Source organism: Macrosteles quadrilineatus, unplaced genomic scaffold (genome assembly GCF_028750875.1).
Source record: "Macrosteles quadrilineatus isolate MER2022 unplaced genomic scaffold, UCM_ALF_1.0 Scaffold_4__1_contigs__length_99947679, whole genome shotgun sequence".
Lineage (NCBI taxonomy): Eukaryota > Metazoa > Arthropoda > Insecta > Hemiptera > Cicadellidae > Macrosteles > Macrosteles quadrilineatus.
In genome coordinates this window covers 68,955,290-68,975,198 of record NW_026542597.1, presented here as the reverse complement: position 1 = coordinate 68,975,198, position 19,909 = coordinate 68,955,290, and the positions used below count along the sequence as shown (strand labels likewise).

General features: G+C 33.5%; 1 protein-coding gene across 1 annotated transcript; it reads right to left on the bottom strand.

Moving 5' to 3' along the window:
• Positions 1-994: 994 nt before the first annotated feature.
• Positions 995-19,831, bottom strand: LOC128991877 (6-phosphogluconate dehydrogenase, decarboxylating-like). Its single transcript, XM_054415127.1, has 9 exons — positions 19,658-19,831; positions 15,376-15,596; positions 14,729-14,973; positions 7,474-7,650; positions 5,929-6,013; positions 4,072-4,307; positions 3,202-3,335; positions 1,789-2,011; positions 995-1,327 (listed from the first exon to the last, which is right to left on the bottom strand). The coding sequence occupies exons 1-9, from the start codon at positions 19,666-19,668 to the stop codon at positions 1,208-1,210; spliced, it is 1,452 nt and encodes a 483-aa protein (XP_054271102.1). The 5' UTR covers positions 19,669-19,831; the 3' UTR covers positions 995-1,207.
• Between the last annotated feature and the right edge of the window lie 78 nt (positions 19,832-19,909).

Genomic DNA, 19,909 nt, shown 5'->3' with positions numbered 1-19,909 from the left:
AGTAAATTAAAGATACATTGATATGTAAATGATTAGTTCCAAGAGTATTCATGTGTTATGTGAAAAAGGCAAATTGAGTTTCATTATAATAGGACTGGTACATTTTCTATTGATTGGTGATTTCAATTCGTCCAGTAAAACATTTCAATTCATGTCACTTTGTCGATAACCATCACTTTTTTTATCATTTTCATTTTCAACCGTAACTGTAAAATACCCCCGCCGCAGCAAACCTGCAGACTAAGCGAATTTCCATTTGACTGATTGGATTTACACTGAACTGTCTACTTAAAAATATAGCATTTATTCCCGATTTAAATAGAATTAGTTTAACAAGTACTTAGGTTTGCTGCATCAGGGAGGGTAAAACTGTTTTTTTTTTTTGTAAAATGTTAATAGTTAGTAAGAAATAAAAACATTTTCCAAATTTGATCAAAATATGTTCATAAACAAGCAAACTACAACAGTTTACTCATTCTCCATAAGAATAACATGGGAATTTTAAATTTACAATTTTTTGGAATTTTCTCCGTAACCATTAGGCGCATAATAACGCTTCAATATAATTATTTGTTTTTTTAAGCTCTAAAAAATGGTTTGGAAATAAATTGCTAAATTTTGTGTTTTTTGGGTCAAAAATGGGAAAAACCTATTTTTACCCCATAAAACCCCCCGTAAACACCCGTTCCCATGGTCCGATCATGCTGGATTGCGAACTCGTTCGAATAAACGTAGGTTTACACGTTTGTACCAAATTTCATCAAAATCGGATCATTTTTGCTCGAGTTATCGTGCTGACAGACACATATATATATTTGAACGGATGGTGTTTTTGGCCTCTAGGGACCTCAAAACGAAAAAAAAATCGGTCCCGCGTCCAGGTCTTACCATGAGTACTACGGTAATAGCTTATTCCCTATATGGGAAATTCGCTAAAACATCCAAAAACACTCTACCCGACTCAAATGACAAAAACTCTCAGGGGAAAAACACATTCTTATTCAAAAGCCTTTAATAAACTAAAACCTTTATACAAAAATAAAATACAAGAAACGTCAACACTGTCACAATATACAAGATATATTGCTAATGGAATGTCACATATGTTCCCACACTACCCGCTTGCAATCGTCAACATGTAAATAAATAAGTCAGCATAGTTGGTAAGGTAACAGAGAGATAGAGAGAAGGATTTAGGTGAGTTGGGTTAGGCCTGGTAGGTAGACGCGGAGACGTTGCCTCCGTGACCAGTCCAGTTGGTGTGAATGAACATGCCCGGACTGGACAGCAGCTCGTATGTGTGAGCACCGAAGTAGTCCCTCTGGGCCTGTAAAGAATTTGTGGTTTGGTCAATGTTAATGTTCCTTTTGATGGCTCTACGTAATGGCTTACCCCTTCATAAAGCAAGGGGCCTTTAAAAGATTAGCGCATTAAATTTAAACTAATGAAGGGGAGATCTATATTTAGATGATATCTGAAGATAAATTAACATAAGTACATGGTACTGAGTGATTTTTCCTCTTAAATCGTCTTGATGGCTGACACAACTGGAACTAAACTATTTAGTGTAGACACTCGCTTATCAGGGACGTTAAAAACTTTGGCAGAGCCAGATCAGTATAGCAGAAATATTGAAAAAAAAAATGGAGCATAAATAAATAAGTTAGGTAGTATAGATAGACTATTTGTCAGAGTACCACTACTAATCTCAGCTGACTGCCATTCTTGAGGACTGTAATGCTAATAAAACAAGACCAAAAAATCTTACGCCTGAGAGACGAGACATACCTGAAGGAGGTTGGCAGGCAGCTGTTTGCTGCGGTAGCCGTCATAGAAGGCTAAGGCAGTGCTGAATGCCGGTGTAGGGACACCCACAGTCGCTGCGGTGGCAACCACGCGACGCCACGATGCCTGACAGCGGCTCACAGCGTCTCGGAAGAACGGATCCAGCAACAGGTTAGAGAGTGTGGGGTTCTTGTCAAACGCGGTCTTGATGTTACCCAGGAAAACACTGGAAAAAGGTTTCATGTATAGCTTTGATTGTTTTTACCATTTCAAAATATCGTAAGGATTTTAGTCCAACCAAAGGTTTGTGTGGGCAGCACTTACCATAGAAAGTTAATGTCCAACTGCTCATTGAAAATTGTCTAACTGTACGGATAATAAAGATACTAGATTCAGGTAGAGAACAAAATGATGACAAATAAAAGAATACAAGTGCACAAATTTAGTATCTAGAATCCCAATAAAAAAGTGTCATTCAATGCCTCTATTTGATTGGATACGTCTTTCTTCGGATAAACAGACCTTGAGAACCTTCGACCCTCAAAATATTGTCTACCCTTTATTGCACTGGCTATGGTTGTCGCTGCCGACATTCTCTTATTCGTGGTTAAGGATTCAAATAATTATGACTTATAAACAATATTCCCCACATTCAGTTTGTCTAAATACTGACAGGCACCTCCCCAGTTAGGCCTATCCTATCATAAGCATGGCAGATTTCATCCTTCAAAATTTGTTCTGGTTAGTATCTACTTCTTTATGTAATGTAATTGAGAAAAATAATAGCTATTTATGTTACAAGTGTATTAAGAGCGTTTTTACATCACACTCTTGCGTAACGTGTAACGTACAAGATTTTACCTGACCAGACAAGATACAGGGGGTTACGTAGAATATTTTTTATTATCCATTTCACTCATGTTCTAACAGTAACGTTCTTTTACAAACAAAAACTAGGTTAGGAAAATACTTTAAAGCATAACAATAACATTCAAGCGCACAACTGATTTCTAGCGTTGAACGTCGTTGGCTCCATAGAGGTATATTTTATTAAGTTGAGCACTCAATGTTATTTGAATGGGTTTCATTACTTCACCGAGCGAGTTTTGAAACTTTACTTCACTGAGTGAAGTAAAGAAGTTAATTACATCACACTCTCTTGGGATAGGGAAGTTTAACATGGCGGGTTGGGTAAACATATTTCATTTCCTTCTAACACCACATATTCCATCTCTAAAATTGTATTTGAGTACAAATTCTATCTTTAAAACTTTAGAATTTTCAAGTTCTATACAGGCTTTACAGGTTAGGCATTGACATTCAAAACAGAACTTTATTGTACTCTTTATGCAAGAAGCACTTAAGTTCCAACCTTTTCATTTCCCAGACAGTAGCCAGTTTAACAACATGACCTACCTCCTGATGATGCAGCCACCTCTCCACATAAGAGCAATGCCTCCATAATTGAGTTTCCATTTGTATTGTTTAGCCGCTTCCCTCATTAGCATAAAACCTTGGGCGTAGGAGATGATCTTTGATGCGTACAGGGCCTGGGACAATCATATCATTTGAAAAAAATATCAATTAAGCTCAAATTATCAAAATGTAAAATTGCATTCAAAAAGGAATCCAACTATATCCAAGGTATCCTTGTGTATTTTTATTGCAAATAATATCACATCACGTTAGAATAAAGATAGGTAATTTGGTGAACATTCAGCGTACATTACACTTCATCTTGAGTCCAGAACCTTCTTGAAGTAATGGAAGCATCAGAATATGGTACAGAACTTCTTGGACACTTTTAAAACCAAATATTATCATTGTGTGGACTTATATGTGCTACTAGTACTGTATAGTAAATAAAATAAGAAAACTATAATAAAAAAGATTGTGGCTTTTTTTATTTACAAAGTTAAAAATGTAAATGATTGAAAGCGTGTATGCAAGTGGCTGTCTGAATTAAAATGAATTACACAAACAAAACCAAATGAATCATAAGATTGGGTCTACTTTACAAAAAAATTAATCAGTATGTCAGATCATGTTTTAGTGATTAGTGGGTGAAGGGAAGGTCAAAAATGTTGTTCTAAAAATAAAAAAACAAACTGAACAGATCCTAAAAGACCTTTTGATTCACTATCTGTGTGAACCGTTAATTATTATTTTACATTATAAACCTATTTTTAAATGATCATTGTGATTTCAAAAATTCAATTTTGACATAGGACACAATAAAGTACTGAAATTAAAAAATTTACCTAAACGTAAACAACATAACCTCACCTGTTTGATGTCCTCGAGGAACTGCTTCTTGTCGCCAGTGTGTTTGGTAGAGGGTGGCCCAGGCAGGACCTTGCTCGCCTCAGCACGCTCGTCAATTAGAGACGACAAACACCTTGAGAACACTGACTCTCCGATGAGCGTGACTGGAATACCGTACTCCAGGGCAGCAATGGCTGTCCACTTGCCTGTGCCCTTTTGTCCAGCACTATCTCTGATCTTCTCAACCAGGAACTGACCTGACAACATACCGGGATGTTGGTCGAGGTTAAACTAAGTGTTATCTTTATTCAAAACTCAAAAGCTGCACCTACATGTCATTCATGCTGAACACAAGTCATCAGTTCCAAAAGTACCGACAAATAAAGGGTGTTATGATTTGTCAGTTTCCACTTTGCTATTTCGGCGAACTCAGAGTTTAATAGTTGCACTAGGGCCTAAAGTGACTCTTTTTGACCTGAGGTCAAGTTTCACGATCGAGGTGAAGCCGAGGACGTAAAATTAGGGAGGGTTAAAAAGTAAGTTTTTGCCTGTGTGGTGAACTATATTTTTCGTCATATTGCATCACTAATTAACAAACAAAAATAGAAAGCGAAATAATTTTTTTGTAAAGATAACATCTCAAAACGACATCCAGCTTGTTTTTAATTCAACTAATGCAAATAAACAGCTGTTTAGTTAGTCATTAAACCATTTTGTCTATTACGATTGTATTACAGTACATATGTTGCTGTCGATATGTCGAGCAATCGACAACAATAGGCTAAAACCTTACCTAATAAATCAATCGATAAATAATTTCAATGGATACGATTGCCACAATCCAAATTTACTACTGTTTACAACAGCTGATTTTTACTCCCAAGAGACTAAAAATGATTTATACTCCCTAGAGAGTAAAAATGCTACTTTGGACCTGCAACGCATTAATTAAAAACGGCTGTTTTTGCTGCAGTATGACGAAAAATTTAATTTTTGTAGGACACGTTTCCTTGAATTGCAACTTAAATACTAACAGCAATTACATTATCCAGCTTATCATAATATAAACAATTATATTTTTCAAAAGGATAACATGTGAACTTCAAAAGCAACTGGGGCCCAAGGGACCTTTTCAAAAATTTAAGGTCAGTTTGCAAATATACGCGACACGCTCTTTCCAATGAGACGTCAATGGTCAAAATCGGTTAAGAAATGGCGGAGGAGTTCAAAGAACAAATTTTGTATTGGCGTATTAATTATATAGATTCTGCCAACACATGCAATGCCCTTTTTTATACTTTTTAAAAACTGCTAGGTCAAAATACATATTGTAGATTTTATGGTAGTACATTAAAATTAAACTCATTTGACCAAGAAGGAATTACATTTTTTTTTTACACCAAAAATTGTATGACCACTGGTCAACTTGTGGTGATTCTTTTTACGAGCCTGGGATTGTTTTTCACATTACTTCAGGCTAGACCTAGGGGTTGCGGCATTATCACTTAGATAAAATCCATTGGTGACTTGGTGGGATTTGAACCCAGGACCTCAGGGACTGAAGTCCCGCGCTCTAACCACTACACCATCTCGCTCCCCTTAGCCTCATTGATTAACTAGTGGTAATTCTAAATGAAATTTTAACTAGGCCTAACGTTTTTTTTTTGTTTTTTTTGACAAATTAATATTATTTGTATATTTTATAAAAAAACAATTAGGTCAATGGTGAGACCAATCCACCCACACTTTCACAGTAGCTTTAAAATTCACTTTTTATTGCGATAGTTAATTAACAGATACAAAGTGAAAACACAATTAATTGTTTTCACAACTTTATTAATTAAATCTAAGTACATTCTATTAAATAATATATCTTACCATCAGAGTCCTTGAATTTGAGGATGTCCTTTGTAATGTCAATGAGGAAAGAGTCCAGTTCACCTTTGTTCCATTCTTCAAAAACCTAAAGGTAAAACACAGTCTATTGTTAAAAGAATATGACCTTTTCCGTTAATTCACTACCACTAGTGGCATGTGGTGAGGATAGGTTAGGTTTTTCTAACTCTATGTCTATAGCTATGTACTAACCTAACCTAACCTAACCAAAGTTTAAAACACTACCACTTCTATTGCTTATAATCTATTGCTCTAAAAACTAGTGGTAGTGAATTAACAGAAAAGGTCCAATGGTCCAAAGAATAATTTTTATTAGTTTTTAAACAATCATAACAAGACTAATGAATGAAATTATTCAACTTCTAAATTCTTAACCAATTTACACAAAACATCCTCATGGATAAACAGAATGTTTTGGAAATATTTTTTAAGAAATATCTTGTAACAGGAACATTACAAAACCATTAAGTAACCAGTTCACAATGTAGTTTTATAGTTAGCCTAATTTTTCAAAATCAAACTTTTGAATGTACCAACATTCAAGTTAAAAAAACCTTGGATTAACTTTAAAATCACTTATTTATTCTCTTTCAATGGATTGCACTATTTCAATCAATAAAAAAACTAAAGGTACGGTAACACAAGCAACCAAGTAATAATTATCTTTCTATAATCATTGAGATAGCATACCCACTCATAATAGCAGTTGGAGGTTTAAAAAAAAGTTAGCAAGGCCTGCCAAAGAGCCTAATTTGCACTTTAAATGGTCCTATTAGGAACTTAATTGCATTCATATCATGCAAACCTTATCACAAATATTTTAGGGGTGAAAAATGATAACATTCAACACTGGTAAAGTCTTTCTTTGAACCAAGTGACAAAAACGTTAAAAAATTACTCCTTAGTTGATGGTAACGGTTAGTAATCCCATTGTTTCACTAGCTATACACTATTTCTTTGTGTTTATTACAAGCTTTTAAAAGTATCCTAAGAATTCTACATCTGAAAGTTTGTGTGTTTGTTTGTTAGGCTAGTTTTTGTTTGTTTGGGGCTCATCACACATTAACTACCACTGGTCAGAGTGGCCTAAAATTTGACAACTTATATTCCCTATTAACATAGGCTTATTCTTATCTCAAAAATCCTTTTGGGCTCCGCCCGAGTGGCTCTGAAGTCTCCTATGTTACCTTATAGGTAAAAAGAATTAAAGTATTTTGACAGGTATTTTTAACTAAATAAATAAGTGGGACAGGATCGGGTCAGATTGCACATCCCGAAACATTGAGAAAAATTTTATTTTAACAAATTGTTATGGAAAATATCTGTAATAATCTCTTAAATTACATGAACTTACCACAAAAGAAAAGATTAACATAAAAACAATCTTTAAGACATTCAGAAACTTTTTAACAGCAATCCATTCCATCAGTTTTTACAGTTCAGTAATCTTGTCCCGCAGACAGACACATGTTTTTCATCTCAACAACAGTTTTCCTCAAAGAACCGTACTATCTAATCTCCGCTCACCTTGCTCATCTCATCATTCTTCATGCCGAGGGCAGACTTCATGAGATGGTAGGCTTCACAGATGAGTTGCATGTCTCCGTACTCGATGCCGTTGTGTACCATCTTGACAAAGTGGCCAGCACCTCCCTCTCCCACCCAGTCACAACACGGCTCACCGTTTGCTCGGGCTGCGATCGACTGAAAACATAAGGAACATGTGAAACTTGTTTGGAAAGAAATTATAGTAACTACAGTATTAATACCAATTGCGATTAAGATTAAGCTATTTCTTTAATACCAATGATCAAGGACAGCTGGGAATGGATCAAAAAGCTATTGACTCAGGATCGAACTAGTGACCTTCTGATTACAAGGTCAGGACTATAAACACTTAGCTAACCAGCTACAATATACTGTACCTACAAGTGATACGGTTGAAGGATAAACATTTGGTAGGCCTATTGCTAATGATAAGTTGGGTTTATATTGTGATTTTTACAGTAAACAGGGAAAGTTTTTCTGAACAAATCATGATGACAGTTAGAATTTGTTTTAATTGTGTATTTAATCAGGCTAGGTACATACACACAAAGCTAATAAAGATAAAAATGAATAACCATTAATCGGAGGTATTTTAAGTTTAAGTTGCCTGAAATTGGTATAAACACTACCCCAATATTATTGCTGTGGTAGCAGTTCGTCTTCAGGAAGAACGTAGAGATGAAAATCGTGCAATGAAACTTGTGGAAACCTATAGTGTTACAAAAACGTTTTCTACTTTTCAAAGTTTTTTTACTAAGCTAGCTCGTTGCAAAATGTTGTTTTTACTTTAGTGACAAAGACAGTTAACTCTTTAAGTTTTTCCAAAATCAGATTGCAATACTCGTTATATTTAAAATTGTCGTTAATTTTCTGGAGCGAGAAAACCTTAAATATTCTCACCTTTTAATTACAGATTGACATGAAGTTTAATATTTTCTACAAGTGTAGAAAAAACTATTTTGACTACTATTTAGCTAACTTGGCAGCAAATTAATTTTAAAAGTATTCAGTAGTTTTGGTGACCAATAATTTTAATTAAGTATAAACACTTCATTGTAATTATTAGTTTGTAGCAATTACTGAAAGAAAATAACTGTCATTCAATGTAAATTTTTAAAACGAGTTGACTTAAAATATCAGCTTTATAGACTAGTAATAGCTTCTTATCAAGAAACAATTATAGCCAAATAATTACATAATCTCCCTGTTGTTTCAGCTTATTTTAAGCTTTTACTTGCACAAAATTCAAATTTGTTCATCAACAAGATGAATAAAAATAGGCTAAATAATCTAACAATAGGCTAAACTACAAAGAGTTTTCAGAAAGGTTTTGTGGCAGTAACTAAGTTGGACGTATTTTATCTAATTCTACAACAGTTGTAAAAACTTTTACCCAGGGTAACTATCTTAATGAAGGCACTGTTACCTGACGCAAAAAATGTAGGAAGAAGGATATCACAGAACTAGGAGTGGTAAAGGAAAATATTGAACCTAAAACAAAACATAAATTGTTTAGCCTATTTAAAACAATCTTTATAAATAAAATTGGAGTTTTGTCTGTACTTTGCTCAGAATTATATACTTTTAGGTTATTTTTACGTTTTATACATTAAAGAAGCAGAAACGAGTCTTATCTCTATTTCTGTCTGTCTGTCTGTCTTTCCCTTTGTCTGTAACACTCAAGATGGCATTTTACGCAATCTTCTCTGTGAAAACCAGACCACCTATCAAGATCCAAGTCATTTTAATGTATTCACTGGATTGGCGAGAGTGTCTTTAGTGATTTAAATATAGCCTCACTACTTAGTAAATAAAATTACGGACGTTCAAAAATGCAGTTTTGTGCGATTTTTGTCAAATTTTTGTTCAATTTTTATCACATTATCGTCTATGAAATAACGAACAGCTGTTCGGATCAAGATTATTTTTTCTAGCTGTCAATGATATGTTTACAAATGTTGTTTACAAATACCGCAACCATTTCGAATCACGTTTTGAAAGCAAATCCCAACCAAGTGAGATTAAAAACGTTTTTCATACATAACGGATTTAATTAATCGCAAGTGCAATAATATAGTCTAATAGTGTAACCGTAAATGAAATTAAATAACTAGACATCGTCCAAATCGGAACCAAAAATTCTTTGAGTATAAAATGTTTCTTGAGTTTTGACAACCAGAAAGAAGACCTTGAATCAGTGTTGTATAGGGCTGGACACTGAAATGATCGTCGCCAATAGCTTACAAAAAAGGTTTCCACTCATTGACGGCGCTTCAATGGCGGTTGTGTAAAGTGTTAAGTAAAAAATCACAACTGCAGTGGGTGATTTTAACAGAGGTTTAACAGAGGAAGTGCTAAACTCGCTTTTCCAATGTGTCACTTTCTGTTTCTACTCACCGTGTGATGCAATCGCTGGACCATACAGCCAATAGACCCATAGCTCATATCTTGTGTACGTAAGCCTACATATTTATTCATAACAACCTTTTTGACGACAATCCTTGATACCGGTACTTTTCCATAGAATACATGGCCTACCTACTTAAGAAATATAATTATTACAAATGACCAAAACCCCAACATTGAGTGATTTTCGTCACATTTCCTTCTAATGTTAATATATATACTAATCATTGTTTAGAGAATGCGTAATCTATTAAATAACAAAAAGTTGTTTGGGTAAGGTTTTTTTTCAAACTGACACCGATAAGTTTACGCTATAACTTTTTACGAGAAAATCCAAAAGCAAGAGATCAATAACCTCGGGACTAGATATTAATGTATTTAATTGGTCGGATGTACTATAGTTCTTAGGTAGGTTCTTACGTGGGTACTGGTTCTTTTCCTTAGAAACGTTGGTAGCTGCTAGAATCATTTTTACGTAGGTACCAACACATCACTGTAGTTTACAAATTAGTTATCGTTGGTGTTGCACCTTATTTATTAGAGCCGTCCGTATTCAATTTAAGTGATGTCTTAACTCTGTATAAGTTTTGCTTTTTCTGTCTGGATTCCAAATCTTAGCTTACCCGGTATGCTAAGAAAATGATAACCTATTTGAGTAAAACATTTGTTGGGCAAACCATCATGAATTGTTTACTCCTTTATATTGTTTATGTATCAATAGTTCGTGGCCTTTTTTGGATTGTTGTGTGTATGTCTGTTGGTAACGCATTAATGTCCTTATTTCTCAGTGTTTCACGGAATGGACAAGAGCACCTTTGATACTGAAAATGTCAACCGGAATAAAGTGTTAAATGGTGAGGTTGAGGTAGTACTTTAAATACGTTTAAGTTAACCGATGTGGAAAGTAACTTTCAATTATAGGCCTACTTTAGGGCTACGCTTCATAGATCTATAAAACATTTTTTAGTTTAATCATTGGACATATGGACCATAACGATCCGGGTGACATTTAACTGCGAAGCATTTATTTTGGCTTGAACTGTCAGATACTGTATTTGCGAAGGTTTATATATAATAGTTTTGCCAGCATATCTGCAAATATGCAAACTAACTGCTGTTCTTAATCTTAATATAAGAAGGTTTCAACTGACTACTATAAGATCCCCGTGCGTAGAACGGGCACACAGCTAGTGTTTTCTAAAAATGTAATAAGAAATGTACTAAGCCATTGTCAGACTGGTTTTAAATATTTACTGTCACATTTTAGATGCACTACTGAAAAACTTGTCAAAGAAATACACATTTTTTTGCAATTCATCAACTGGTGATATAATATACTAAAATGATAAATAACACTAAATGTTAAAATTATAAGAAATGTTGGGTTTTTTGTTTGTTTTATAAGCAGGTGTTTAGAGCTTTACGGAAAGTAAATAAAAGAAACGTCTTATAACACTTAAAACATATATTTACGCTTATACTTTTACTCACAAGACAGTAAATATATGTTTTAAGTGTTATAAGACGTTTCTTTTATTTACTTTCCGTAAATTTTATAACACGTACAATGCTGATCAAGAAGTTATTTAGAGCTTTGGTTTGGAAGTTGGTCTCCAGCATATCGACAAAAGCTTTGAAGGGCTTGGGCGCTGTCATATAATTTAGATAGACTCAAAAACGTAATTTTACTTTTGTACTATTTTCAACAGACGTAAAAATGCTTTGGATGCTTGTTAAATTATCGAGTTATAATCACACATTAAGACAACGTAATGTTGTTATACTATATTAAATTAGTTTTTAAAATACTTTACTGTCTATCACCATATACTATTGATCTGAGTAGTGTTCTGAACACAGAGAAGTCATATTTACATTCATATTCATTATTTAAAATAAAAATAATCCAAGTCGGAAATTTCAGAATAATAACTTACAAACAAATGTACTATTTGAGATAATTTTATTCAATGCGTTATCTAAGTTTTTATTTGTACGTCACAAGGCCAAAGTTAATCTGAAAGGTTATAACCGACCTTGACTAATAATCACCAAACGATAACTTGGACGATCTTATAGGATCAAAGTCAATCAGTTACTTATAACAAACGTTTCTAAAGGTTTTATTGAGTACAACAAATATTCTTGACCAAACATTATGATCAAAGAAATCCTTAATGAAAAATTAGGAAGGTTGGGATGAGTTTTAAAGATATAAATCTATTTATATAGACAAATGATTAATGATAAAAGCTAATTAAATTTCATTGATAGTATTTTATAAGTAATTAAAAATAAAAATTAATTGATATCAAACAACTAGTTATTGTTGGACGTTATTATTAATGCATGAGTCATTGAAAAAAGTGAAAGTAGGTCTACTATAATTTGTTATTGATTGACAAGTTGAATTTTTAATTAAGCTAACTAATACATAAATATGATCAATGCTCTCTCAGGCTGCTTTTTAATCGTTGAGATAAAAATATTACTACAACAAAATTGTTTGTATGACTCTTCGATGAACCAGAAATAATTTATTCATTGTAACTCACCTAACGATACAAACAGGTTTAAATTAAAGTTGAGTTTTAGTTTGCAAATAAATGACAAAAAATTAGAATTTTAATCTAATTAGTAATAAGCCTATATAGGTGATAGGAAACAATAAATGATTGATCATTCTAAAAATAAACAGGAGAAAAACAAACTAATAGAGACATTAAGATCAACAACTAACTATCAATACAAGAATACTACAAACATTAAAAAATGCAAAGATTCGATTCAAAACCCAATTCATGAATGATTCTCACCACCGACATACCTGAAACCGATTCTTGTTGAAGAAGGAAAGCATAGTGACAGAATGTCACTCGGTCGCATGTGTGAGCCGTTCACAGAACCAGTCCGTAACTATTACCGTCAACGAGTACACAAAGATAGCCGACTACTATCTGCCATTTATTAATTGCAGCCTGGTATCTTGATGACTGCTCCTCAAAGGTAAAGTGTGCGGTTCGATGATAATTTTACAATATCATTTTAGATAAAAAACTTTCACGTTGATATATTTACGATAACTTGTTGAGTTTTTATATTGGGATGGTTGGAAATATTCCGTTTCTGGTATTGGTGACAGCACTCATATAAAAGAATGCAAGATTGTATTAAATAAATTACCTATATAGATTTAAATACAATATTGTAAGTTAAGGAACAAGTTTGTGATGGGTGAGCTTTAAGAGCAAGGAAAAGAGATAGGTTATTTATTTTTCAAATTTTTTTTAGGCTAATAGAGTAAATGTATGTTTAATTTTCATACTTTGTCAGTGATTTCACTCAAAGAACATAAATAATGTTTCATATTAACATAAATATTTTATAAAAGAATGTTTTGCTTTAAAATACAACAAACTTACCAGAAAACCCCTTGCTATATTGCATTAAAATACAATAGTAAGCAATATAGGCTAGTTTGGAATCAGAAGCAGCCTTGTTTATTAAGACAAATAATTTTTAAGTAGTACATTACAAAGCAATGTTGTTTAGTCATATTGAAACATTTGAAAGTAAATCTATTGATTAGAGTCTTCAAGGAACTAAATTAATTACATCTACTAAAATAAACTTCTTCGGTTCAAAGCAAAAAGTTTGAATGAAAGGATTTCAATAATAATTCGTGGGGTTCTGCTTTTAAGCCAAACTACGATAAAGGTTTATCACCTAAAAAAACAATTCCGGTTTGGCATGCACAAATTTGAGTAGGTATAAAGTAATTCTTTTGATACTTCAATTAAATTTGAGTGAATTTCTCCCAGGTTAATTTTTCTTATCAGGTTGAGGAGAACATATTTTGTTCGACGATTCTAGGCCAGGGCTTCATTTGCTAAATAAATCATGACAATGGCAACACTGACTAAAACTAAAAGTTAAACCAAAATCTATTGGAAATTAATATTATCACTCCTCAACTTAGGCTGACAAGTGACAACAAATAATTCAAAAGTGATTGATACTATCGGAAAACATAATCACTAAATTAATATCAAATATAGACACGCAACAAGTTCATTAATAGTTTAACAGGCAGTTTCTCAAATGCTTTAAAACTTGTGAAGATATAATTTCATAGATAACACTTAATCTCAAAATTGTCTATTAACTGGAGTAGTTCCAAAGTGCTTATAAAAATACAGAAGTTCATCCTTAATAAAGAGAAATATTCAATTCACCTTTTTAACAAAGACATACGCTTGAGAACCTTTGTAGCTTTGTCAATAAAGCTTTTGAATCTTTTGTTAGGTACTGAATAAACTAAGATCAGCTGATTATTTAACATAAACCATTTATACAGTAGAACCTTGATAACAGGACTCGCATAGGTATAAATAGGACTTGTTATCAAGGTTTACTTCTTATTGAGGTTTGCAATAATATGTGATTGGGGTAAAACAATTTCAAGGGGGTTTTAAAATGACCATTGTTATCAAGGGTGACTTGTTTTCAAGGGTTTTGTTTTTTGTGACATCATTATGATTTTCTTCCTTAACTAAATAATTGGCTTCAGGTACCTTTGGTTGATGTGAACCACTTATTAATCGGGTTTCGAAGTGAATATGTGTTTGAAAATATTCATGTTTTGATTTGTGGTGATATATTTTGTACATTTAAGAACAGCTGGGTTGAGTTTCAATTCAAACAATCAAAAAACTTCTTGATTTCCTAACTCCACTACACTAAATTGTTAAGACGAACACTACACCTTAAGCTAGAACAATTACGTAATTACCATTCACAAAAACCAGAAAAAACATAATAGTCCTACCTGGAAGATAGGCTTGATGTGGGGCCATGCCGCCGGGTTACCACCAGGCATAAGTGAAGGTCCGTGCCTTGCGCCGTCCTCTCCCCCTGATACACCTGAGCCTACAAACAGTAGCCCTCGCTTGGCACAGGACTCTACCCTCCTGGTTGTGTCTTGGTACTCGGAGTTGCCTCCGTCAATGATTATGTCTCCGGACTCCAACAAAGGGGCCAGCTTGTCGATGAACTCGTCTACAGCACTACCGGCTACAAAAGTCCAAAAATAAGTCAAGAGACGAGTAAGTTGAATAAATGGTGAAAGAAGATAAGGCTATTACTGTATTTTGTTTACTTTTCAGTTCTAAGAAAAGAGTTTTTTGTACAGGATAATAATTATTCAAGAGTAGAGAGATTGTTCCTGAAATTTACCAAAATTATTGGCTGCTTAATGGAAAAATTAGAACTCAATTTTTTATAGGGGTAAAAGGTTATTTTTTTAATTAAATAGTCCTATACATTTTACATGAAAACCCAACAAACAATAAAAGGGACAAAGACTCTGGTTAGTAGTCAAACATAAAATCCCATTTATAAAATAATTGTTTACTGCAGCTAAACAGATTTAAAAAGACATGTAACTTACTCAAAATAAACCCCACACAACTATACCTTTGACAAGCATCATGACTATCCTCGGTTTCTTCAGTGTCCTCACCATCCCCTCCAAGGACTTAGCACCAATCACTTTTGTACCCTTGGCTTCATTGGCGAGAAAAGAGTCGACTTTGTCTGTGGTTCTGTTGTATGCGCAGACTGTGAAGCCGTGGTCGTTCATGTTCAGAATCAAATTTTGGCCCATAACGGCCAATCCGATGAGGGCAATGTCCGCTCTGCGGCAAGAAAGTTGTTTAGATATATATACAACTGTTTAAAATAACTTAGTTAAGTTCAGATTGCAAACTAGTCTAAATATCATGGCTGCTGTCAGAGATGAAGTTGTAAAAACATTGGAGGGACTTGCGTTAATTTTTCTAATCCAACAAAATCTAAAAGATCTCATTTTTAAAGTTAAATCAAAGCCTTACATCAAGCTGTGATCATGGTAGAGAGATTGGAAAATCTACGAGGATGAACACTCAAAAGGATTATTGACTACCGGTATGTGATATGTAGTTAGACGACTTCCCATGATTTAGTTAGTTTATCAGGAGTCAAATCTTTGAACATTGGACTTGAGCTTTGCTAATTCAATTTAAATTTAATAATTACATGTTCAATTTAAGCTTAACTTAAACAGATTTACTTGTAGAATACAATACACTAATAAAAACTAGGCCTACAGTATTAAACTAAAATGTAGGCTAATCCAAGCCTGTTAACATGAGTTGAATTCACTCATTGAAAACAATCTTACAATAGGCTGATGATTAAGCCATGAACCAAGTTTGCAAACAATAAGTTGGTAGGTACAGGTACTTAGATACATAATGTGAGAAATCCTGTCACTAAAAACATACCTATAAAGATCATAACTTTTTGGACCGACTAATTTCAAAAACTGGTTTGTCAAATGATTTTTTCTCATACACACCAATTTTTGAGCGGTGTTAAAAAAGTTCATGTAAGACAACATTCTTTAACCGAAAGATTAACCAAGGATGGATAAAATATCTTCATGTGAAAGTCATCGTTTTCTGGAAAGAAACACAGAGTATAACACACTTGTTAAGAAGTGTTGTTTGAGCAATATGGAGCCAAAAGGAATATTCCACTGAGTCATAAAAAGGAAAACATGAAAACTATCATTGAAATTAACTAATTTGCATCAAATTTCTAAGTATATCCAGAACAAGTCCAGGATCCATAAAGTGATGTAATATAAATGTTGATGACCTCAAGGAGGTAAAGTAGGTCAAGGGCAGAGAAACCAAATCAAATCATACCTCAATGCCACACTAGATTGATTCTGTGAAACGGAAAACTAATGAAAATTTGGAGAGCAAACAGAGACAATACTTATTTGGTTTTATAGAAAGATAATCGTCTGAATTTCCCCAAAATATGAGCATTTCAGGTTTAGCCTAATTGAGGAATACTTTGGAAGAAAAATAAACAAATAGGCCTACCGGTAACTTGTCAAAGAGGAATTTCGAATAATTAAGTGTCAAGAATGTTAGCCTGTCAAGAATGTTAGCCTGTCAAGAATGTTAGCCTGTCAAGAATGTTAGCTTTCAAAACATAATCCTAATACTTTTAGTAGTTTTGTAACACAATAATTTCCCTAGCTTAATGTTTTTTTGTTTTTTCAGTAACAGCTGGTTAATTTTGTATTGATAGAAATTTAAAATTTTGGACATTTTTAATGGTAGCATTGCAACTGTCCCTTTCTAGTGGATTTCCCATCTTACTTTAGAGAGAGATTAATTACGGTAATCATCTGCGCACAAGTGGATGTGTATTTAAGGACATACGAATACAGAAAAGGTAAAGAGTAAATAGTAGAAATGCGTGAAATGTTTTGTATATCTTTATAACTGGCAAATAGGCTACTATGTCCTATTCTTGGAAAAATAAAAATTCTGACAATCATTAACTTTGTATCCAGATATCTAACATAGATTGCATTACAATGATTACTACAGTGTTAAACTAGCTGCTTACATAAGACTGTATATGTACGATTGTGTGATATGAGTGCAGAACTAAGTAAGATTAAATAATCCAAGATTATGTGTTAAGATTGTGATTGTTATAGGGAGATAAGATAATTAATTGAAAGCTGTGATCATACACTAACAATACCGTACTATGCTCAAACATACTTTCTGCTTACTGTATGTCAATTTAAATTTGATAAGGTCAAGTGGGGTAGGTGTACGCCCCAAATCACATAGGTAGTACAACTTTGACCACGGATTTAAAAAAAAACGCACTTCTAGGTGCTTTCCTATTAAAACTTTCTGAGCTCTTATTCTTTGGAAAGTTTTGCAAATGTGATTTTCTTATTTTGTTAAAAATATGAATTTTGTGTGTGTTTTTTTTGTTGTTGTAAAATTATGTTTGGGTTGTACCTACCCTAAACTTCCCCCTTGATCTGGGGTACCGGTAAGTGTACACCCCCCTCCTTATTGTAGCTTTCTTCTGCATATTACTTGATGTAGGGACAAGTGGATTGTAAGGGGGGAAATAAGCTTTCTTTTGATTTTTTATTTATCAAAATATCTCAAACCGGAACTTTTTTGTAAACCTACACAAGAGAAAACGGAAAACCCAGCTTTATTAGAAATTCTAAAGAAAATAAAAACATTAATGATTCCACTATTTCATTGAATTAACACCTACGGTACTAAGTCTTAAAGAGAAGAAAATGAGCTTTATTTTGGTTTTTTATTAATTAAGTTAAAAATTTCTTGACACCTCCAATTGGTGAAGTACTTAGGGTGACTGAAAACCTTAATATTTTAAATTGAAATTGACTTAGGCCCTGAATGTTCCTATATTAAACCTTAAAAATCAAAATTTTCAAAGCGCAAGTTTTTTCTTGTCATTCAAGCAAGACAAAGTTTTCTTTATTCTTAGAAAATTTATCATTTATTGACCTGTACTCCCCCCCCCCCCCCAGGGCTATAACAATGTTATTTTTTGATTCCCCCTAAAAAAAATAAGTAGGTAAGATCACCAAATTTCAGGTACCATAACTTTTTACCCTTGTATTTCAATGTTTGGTAATTTTTTAATTTTTCCGAGTGGCACTTGTGTTTTGAGTAGAAACGTAAGAGGTTCTTAAACTTGTCTAAACTCATAGAAATCATAGCAAGAGAATTTTTTAGTGATTAACTTACCTAGGTAAATTTAAAAGGGTCATAGTTTGAAATACCGGTACCTTCTTGGCCAAAATTTCATATTTTTTGGTTAGTAAACAAATTTATTATTAACTGGAAGTCCACTTTCCCCTGGCGTGCACTTACCCCACTTAACCTTATACATCTAAAAAATTGTTTTAAACCGTTATTATTAGGCTACAATAGGGTAAGCTAACATGTAGCCTATGAATTTAGAACTGAAGTTAATCGCAAGTTTGAAACATAGTTTAAAAAAGTTAGGTAATACTTTTTAACATCCAACTTAAACATTAAAAGCTTTGAAATAAAAAATTCACGAATTCAAACAAAATATATATATCCTATCCACAAATGAGCAAACTAAGTTACATCCAGATTATTTTCCATAAGAATAACTTTAAAATGTTAAGATGTAGGATACCGGTGTTCCGTTATTTTGTCAGTAACCGTGCTTAGTTAATTAATGGTCAACTTATACCAAATTTCCAAATAACTTATATAAGTCAGGCCTACTAATGTAAATTTGATTGGATTGTCTTTTCAACCTCAAAATCGGTCCCTGGTTCTTACCATTAAGGTTTACCTAAACGGTAAGGCCTCTAAGCTTATTAACCACAGGCCAGCAGGCCAAGGCTAGGTTAGGCTTATGCGGAAAATTTGCTAAAAACTGAAGCGAGTTTTAAGTAAAGGCAATGTATTCTAAAGGGAGGTATTCTGTATTCCTTTCAATTTCACGGTTCAAAAGTTTAATGGCCTGGAGGCTACCTAGGTATTTTTTCCAGTAACTTTTAGCATTTTCAAAGAACTAGCTTATTCATGATGAATCAGTAGTTTATGCAAATTATAAGTCATATGGCTAAATCAGTCACACAGCAATAACGGGAAGCCTTAGTAAAGCTAAGTAAACTATTAATTAGGCTACTGATTTGTTTAGTCTGCATTCAGTGAACATTAACTTAGTCCCCATTAATTTACAAGAGCGAAATTTAAGAGTTCACATCAATTGACTGATTAAATATTCGCTAATTATTCTCTCAGGCATGACTTAGCAAATTGTTTTCGAAATTTCAATCATGATTAAAGTGGAAGATCTAAAAATATGTACTTACTTGTCAGACATCCTGGATGTATCCTAGGTTATGTTCAACTACACACAAACAATAAATAATAATAGTTACACTTAAGTACAATGCCGGTGTAAAGCCGAACTTTCACTCGCGGGGTTTACTTGTGAAAAGACTGTGTAGAGTTGTTGGACTTCCAACCGCAGAGAAAAACTGATTACAAAACACCATTCCATTGGCCGTTCTCGAGTCAAGGTTATGTTGTGCAGCGCAACATTGAGGTTAGGACTGGGTGGT